The following is a 7,730-nucleotide window of genomic DNA, read 5'->3' as shown; positions in this document are numbered from 1 at the left end:
CACTTCCTTGTTTACCCTGACTTGGGTGTAGACACTATGACTGGGAGCAGTGTCCAGCATTCTGAACTCAGGGACTAACTGTGTGAATTATAAACATCAGAAAAAAAATTTAACCCAATGGGGGATTTCAGTGAACTAACACTGCTAGCTATCTGCCTATAGAATTTGGATGAGAGCAAAAGTAAACTTGAAAGGATAAAAGTTGCCCTGTTTTCTAGTTGCTCCGCTAACCTGCCTTTTTAAGCTTCTGTAATAAGGCTTGCTTGCTGCTGCATTGAACCGCAGAACTGCCATTTTACAACCGCCTCCATTTTGTAAAAAGCATACCATGAGGAACCTGACCTTTTGTGCGCCTTATACAATGCCTAAATTCCAGGGACTCGAGCTGAACAAACAACTCCTAGTTCCTCACTAAGATAACTCCCCACCTGGACACAACCAATCAACGGTCAACACATATCTGAAGCCCCCAGACTCAAGCCCGCCCCGTGGGCCCCACCCAATCAAAGGGACCCACGGCTGGAAAGCCCCTATGAATATGTATACCTATGGTTTTAGCCTTTATAAGCTGACCAAACCCGTTGCTAGGGGCTCTCCACCCCCTCCTGCGAGAGGAATCTGTGTTGAGCCCCGATGCATCGGATTCAATAAACCTCGTGCGGTTTGCATTGAGAGCGTCCTGCGTGAGTGTTCTTGGGGTCCCGTAGACCGCCCTGAGCGGGGATCCCTCCGGGGAACCCCACATTTGGCGAGCCAGCCAGGAGACTCTACAGGACCCCAGACCTCATCTAGGACCCCTCAGAGGTAAGAGGCGCCTCCTGTCTTTGTCTTGTCCGTGTATGTCTGTACTCTTATATCTGTCCTCTGGAAAAATTCTCGATTTCAGCCGGTTTCAGTATCTGGATGCCTTCCCTTTGGGTGCTCTGAGTCGGGGCTGACGGGCCCGGGGACCAACACCCAGCAATCTGGAGGACGCTCCTGATTGCCCCCAGGAGACAGGTTTTTCTGTCTCCTATCTGAAGAACTCGGATCGAGTTCGCCTCTGTCGGGAAGCATCATCTGGGTCCCGCTCGCCGCCATCTGCTTCAGTTTCGTTTTTACTCGAGCAGCGAGCGGGCCGCCTTTGTCTCTTTGTTCTCGGTGTTCTCCAGATCCTTTTGTTCTCCTATCTCTTTTATTTCTCTTCCAACATGGGACAGACTATCTCAACCCCTTTGGACTTGACTTTAGCTCACTGGACTGACGTTAAGAGCCGAGCTCATAGTTTATCTGTTGAAATAAAGAAAGGAAAATGGCAAACTCTATGTGAGGGAGAATGGACTATGTTTAATGTTGGATGGCCCCGAGGAGGGACCTTCAACCCAGATCTTATCCAGGCTGTTAAACGGATCATCTTGCAGGAGCCCGGAGGCCACCCCGACCAGATGCCTTACATTTTTACTTGGCAGGATCTTGTCCAAGACCCGCCTTCCTGGTTGAAGCCCTGGATTCCTCCCCAACCCACTAACAGTAGCCCCTCAGGGGATTCAAAAGTTCTCGTTGCAGGACCCCCCCGGAAGGAAAAGAAGATTTACCCGGACATTCAGATGGAGCTCCTTCTGGATTCACCACCTCCTTACCCGCCAACCCACACCCCCACAGCTCCTCTTCCTGCCCCCTCACAAGAAGGGATACAGGGGGGCCCAGCCACGGGGACCCGGAGTAGACGAGCTCTGTCTCCTGATACTACCGTTGCCCTACCACTTAGGGCCATAGGACCCCCACCCCCTTTAGGACCAGGAGATGACCCAACTCAGAGACCTCTACCACCCCTACAATATTGGCCTTTCTCCTCTGCAGACCTTTATAATTGGAAGGCCAACCACCCTCCCTTCTCGGAGGACCCCTCAAAATTAACTGCACTCATGGAATCCCTAGTTTTCTCCCACCAGCCCACATGGGACGATTGCCAGCAGCTACTCCAGACCCTCTTCACGACTGAGGAGAGAGAACGTATCCTGCTGGAGGCCAGAAAGAACGTCCCTGGTGACGACGGGCGCCCAACCCAACTCCAGAACGTTATAGATGACGGGTTCCCCCTGATCAGACCCAACTGGGACTTCAACACCCCTGACGGTAGGGAGCATCTCCGAATCTATCGCCAGGCTCTGGTGGCTGGTCTCCGCGGGGCTGCAAGACGCCCTACCAATTTGGCCAAGGTAAGGGAAGTCATTCAGGGACCTAATGAGGTCCCCTCTTTGTTCCTTGAGCGCCTCATGGAGGCCTATCGTAGATATACGCCCTTTGACCCTATGGCAGAGGAACAAAGGGTTTCAGTACTGATGTATTTTGTAGATCAGTCGGCGCCAGATATTAGAAAAAAATTACAAAGACTCGATGGGTTAAGCCGTTATACTCTGTCAGATTTAGTCAGGGAAGCAGAAAAGGTTTATAATAAAAGAGAAACTGAAGAAGAAAAAGAGGAGAGAAGGGCAAAAGCGCAGGAAGAAAGGGACTATAAACGTGATAAGAGACATGAGAAAAACATGACTCGAATTCTGGCCGCCGTAATCCAGGATAGAAAAGACACAGGAAGACCTAGGGATACTAGGCAGAAGCAAAACCTGGGCAACAGGCGCCAATTAGAAAAGGACCAATGTGCCTATTGCAAAGAAAAGGGACACTGGATTAAAGACTGCCCCAAAAAGAAACCAAAAGAGGTTCTGACCCTAGAAGATGATGAATGAGGGGGACGGGGCTCGGATCCCCTCCCCGAGCCTAGGGTAACTTTGAAGGTGGAGGGGAAACCCATCCGGTTCCTAGTGGACACTGGTGCCCAACATTCGGTCCTACTGAAACCAGAAGGACCCCTTTCTAACAAGAAATCGTGGGTGCTCGGGGCTACTGGAAATCAACAATTTTCATGGACTACCCGAAGAACGGTGGACCTAGGCGTGGGCCGGGTATCCCACTCGTTCCTCGTGATTCCAGGCTGCCCCGCTCCCTTATTAGGGCGAGACTTATTAACAAAAATAGGAGCCCAAATTACCTTCACGAAGAAGGGCCCCCAAGTAACTGACCAACATGGGGAAATTATCCATGTTTTAACTATGAAACTAGAAGATGAACATAGGCTGTTTGAAAGGCCTCAGACCAATGCAGACATTAGCAAATGGCTCACCAAAGTCCCGGGAGCATGGGCCGAGACTGCCGGGATGGGATTGGCCACCCATCAACCGCCAATAATTGTTAATCTAAAGGCTTCTGCAACACCTGTCTCGGTACGTCAATACCCCATGAGTCAGGAGGCCAGAGAAGGAATAAAACCTCACATAATGAGGCTCTTAGAATTAGGAGTCCTAAAAAGGTGCCAATCTCCCTGGAATACCCCTTTGCTACCAGTGCGCAAGCCAAATACCAATGACTATCGCCCAGTTCAGGACTTAAGGGAGGTTAATAAGAGGGTTGAAGACCTACACCCAACTGTGCCTAACCCCTATAACCTCCTGAGTTCACTACCTCCGGACCGAGACTGGTACACAGTTCTGGACCTAAAAGATGCTTTTTTCTGTCTGCCACTGCATGAAAAAAGTCAACCTATCTTTGCCTTTGAATGGAAGGACCCAGACTCCGGAATCTCCGGACAGCTGACTTGGACTAGGTTGCCTCAAGGATTCAAAAATTCACCCACCATCTTTGACGAGGCACTTCACCAGGACCTGGCCTCCTTCCGAACCTCAAACCCCCAGGTAACTCTCCTCCAATACGTTGACGACTTACTCCTTGCGGCTGGAACCCAAACTGAATGTGAACAGGGAACAAAGGCACTATTAGAGGAACTGGCCCGCCTGGGTTACCGCGCCTCGGCGAAGAAAGCCCAACTCTGCAAAAGGCAAGTAACCTACTTGGGGTATTCCCTGAAAGGAGGGCGGAGATGGCTAACGGAAGCACGTAAACAGGCTGTGGAACAGATCCCAGTGCCTGCAAATGCCAAACAAGTACGGGAATTCCTGGGATCTGCAGGATTTTGTAGACTGTGGATACCGGGGTTCGCCGCCCTGGCAGCCCCCCTTTACCCCTTGACCAAGACGTCTGCAGCTTTCCAATGGGGAGAGGAACAACAACAGGCTTTTGACGACATCAAGCGTGCCCTCTTAAAGGCACCCGCTCTCTCCCTTCCCGACACCTCCAAGCCATTCTACTTGTATATACATGAGCAGAAAGGCATTGCAAAAGGGGTACTGACCCAGAAACTAGGGCCCTGGCGAAAGCCAGTGGCCTATTTATCAAAAAAATTGGATCCTGTGGCCGCTGGGTGGCCCCCTTGCCTTAAGATTATTGCCGCTGTGGCTTTACTTTTGAAGGATGCTGATAAATTAACTCTGGGGCAGACTGTCACAGTCATTGCATCCCATGCACTGGAGAGTGTCATCCGCCAGCCTCCAGACCGATGGCTCTCAAACGCCCGAGTCACCCACTACCAGAGTCTCCTCCTTAACTCGGATAGAGTCAAGTTTGCACCCCCCACTCAACTGAATCCGGCTACCCTCTGGCCAGACCCCGACTCCACAGTAATCCACAGCTGTGGGGACATCTTGGCTGAGGCTACCGGAACGAGACCTGATCTGACGGACCAGCCACTACCGGATGCCAAGGTAACCTGGTTCACTGATGGCAGTAGTTACCTCCTTGAAGGTAAGCGGATGGCGGGGGCGGCAATTGTGGACGGAGACAGGGTGATTTGGGCCATCAGACTGCCTGAAGGGACTTCAGCCCAGAAGGCCGAACTAATTGCATTAACCCAGGCCCTAAATATGGCAGAAGGAAAAAAAGCTACCATATATACGGACAGCCGGTATGCTTTTGCAACTGCACATGTACATGGTGCCATATACCAACAGAGAGGATTATTAACCTCTGCCGGAAAAGAAATTAAAAACAAACAAGAAATTTTAGATTTACTCGATGCCCTGCATCGGCCGGCCAAGCTGGCCATAGTCCATTGTCCGGGGCACCAGAAAGGAAACTCTCTAGTGGCAAGAGGAAACAGGATGGCTGATGTAGAGGCCAAAAAGGCTGCTCAAGGAGCGTATCTGCTCCCCTTAGTTGAAAAAGAAACTGGCCCCCCAGAGTTACAGCCTTCAGAATATACTGAACAGGACCTAAAAGATATGACTAGGATACAAAAGAAATTTAATAAGGACACCCAAAGATGGGAGACAGAAGAAGGAAAACATATCCTACCTAGACAACAAGCAGAATCCACTCTGCAACAGCTACATAGGCTAACTCATTTTGGAGCTAGAAAATTAATAGAAACCTTCAAAAAGACTGACTGCCACATAATAGGACTCAAAGAAATGGCTGAGAAACTGGTAAAACAATGCATCCCATGTCAAAAAGTAAATGCCCAGACCTCCCAGACGGACCCTGGAAAGAGACTTCGCGGAGATCGACCAGGCTTATATTGGGAGACTGATTTCACTGAGCTGAAACCTGCTCGCTACGGGAATAAATATCTTCTAGTTTTTATAGACACATTCTCTGGATGGGTGGAAGCCTATCCCACTAAGAAAGAGACTGCCACAATGGTAACCAAAAAACTTTTAGAAGAAATCATCCCCAGATATGGGGTACCTCAGGTAATAGGCTCAGACAACGGTCCTGCCTTTGTTGCCCAGGTAAGTCAGGAGGTGGCCAGAACTTTGGGGATCAATTGGAAATTACATTGTGCTTATAGACCCCAGAGCTCAGGACAGGTAGAAAGAATAAATAGAACATTAAAAGAGACCATAACTAAATTGTCCTTAGAGACTGGCTGTACAGATTGGGTGATGCTCCTTCCGTGGGCCCTCTTCCGAGTTCGCAACACCCCTTACAAGTTTAACCTAACTCCTTTTGAGATTTTATTTGGTGTCCCAACCCCACTTAATAAGTTGTTAATGCAGAACCCAGATATAATTTCTTCCTCTGATCTGAACCACAGGCTCCAGGCACTATATATCCTCCAAAAGGACTTATGGCCAAAACTGAAGGAGAGCTATCTGCCTGCTAAGGACCCAGCCCCGCATTCATACCAGCCGGGGGACTCAGTCTACGTGAGGCGACACCGACCCTCAAACCTCGAACCTCGTTGGAAAGGGCCCTTCACGGTACTCCTGACGACACCCACCGCCGTGAAGGTAGACGGGATAGCTGTCTGGATCCACGCATCCCACGTGAAACCAGCTCCATCACCTGACCCCCGCTGGCAGCTGACAAAGACTGATAACCCCCTTAAACTGCGTCTTCGCCGTGTCTCTGTCAGCCGCGATGAAGTTTCTTAAGGTTTGGACATTGTTAATTATATTGTTGCCTTGTTCTCTATCCTCTTCACCCTATCAACTTTACAATTATACCTGGCAAATCATTAACCAAGCAGGAGATGTAGCTAACTCCACATCTCAACTATCAACGTCTACTCCCTGGCCCCCTCTCGAGGTAGACCTGTGTGCCCTTGCACTAGGAGCCGACCCACAGTGGGGCACCCCCGACCATTTTTGGCCACAAAACAAGCCTATAAATACTGGAAATCGATACCTTCCCCAGTATGGGTGTGGCAACACGGTTGACAGAACCCTTCTCAATACGGCCCCAATTTATGTCTGCCCCGGACCCTCCCATAGACCAAGAACATCAAATTACTGCGGTTATTATAACGATTATTTCTGTGCCTCCTGGGGATGTGAAACTACTGGAGATGGGCCCTGGCGCCCCTACTCTTCATGGGACTATATTACAATGAAAAGAAAAAGCCCCATAACAGAAAAAGACTTAGCCCACCACGTCGTAGGGGGACAACTTATAGTACTTCCCCAGGAGAGATGTAATAACTGGTGTAACCCCATCCTGATATCTTTTACAGAAAAAGGAAAAAGGGTAAAATGGGAAAATAATAGAGGACTTGAGTGGGGCCTTCGCTTATACGTGTCAGGGAAGGACATCGGCCTAACTTTTAAGATTAAGCTAACCAAGACTCTCCCAGATTCCCAAAAAGCCAGTATAGGCCCCAACCCTGTACTCCATAACCCACAATCCCCAGCTCAACCTGAACCACCCCAGCAATCACTCCCCTCTACTTCCCCAACTGCAGCTGCCTCCACCTTTTTCAGACCCACAGTTCCCCCAAGGTCCCCTTCCTCTGCCGATCTCATCCTAACTCTGATCAATTCCTCTATTCAGGTCTTTAATTCTATCAACCACGCTCTGGGGGAATGTTGGATTTGTTACTCTTCCAGCCCCCCCTTCTATGAAGGACTAGCCGCCTCAGGAAAAGTAACGTTTACCAATGAGACCTCTGGCCTACGCTGGCGGCCCCCACCTGGCACTCAAGGACTCACTATGAGTTTTGTCTCTGGAGCAGGACTCTGTCTGGTAGGCCCTCATATGTTGCCCCCTACCTCCCTCCAAGAGATCTGTAATCAGACTCTCACCATAGATTCCAAAAGTTACACATATGCTTCGGCCCCCTCGGACGCCTACCTCGCCTGCTCCACAGGGTTAACTACCTATATAGAAATAACAACTTTCCTAGATAAAAAGGACTATTGTGTGCTTATTAACTTGCTGCCCAGGCTTACTATAAGAAACTCTGATGATTTTCAAAGAATCTGGAATCCTGACCTCTCTGCCCCCTCTAGGAATAAGAGAGAGCCCATAACCACTCTTACATTAGCCTTAATAACGGGGTTGGGTGTGGCAGGAGCAGGCAC

The 7,730-nt window shown here is 49.7% G+C and overlaps 1 protein-coding gene across 1 annotated transcript; it reads left to right on the top strand.

Annotated features, from left to right (window-relative positions):
• Positions 1-1,190: 1,190 nt before the first annotated feature.
• LOC123462817 lies at positions 1,191-6,739 on the top strand. The gene is given in 1 exon segment (XM_045156734.1): positions 1,191-6,739. A coding segment is annotated over 1 exon segment (5,115 nt). The 3' UTR covers positions 6,306-6,739.
• Positions 6,740-7,730: the final 991 nt, after the last annotated feature.

This window comes from Jaculus jaculus, chromosome 8 (assembly GCF_020740685.1).
Source record: "Jaculus jaculus isolate mJacJac1 chromosome 8, mJacJac1.mat.Y.cur, whole genome shotgun sequence".
NCBI lineage: Eukaryota > Metazoa > Chordata > Mammalia > Rodentia > Dipodidae > Jaculus > Jaculus jaculus.
This window is presented reverse-complemented; position numbering and strand designations above follow the sequence as displayed.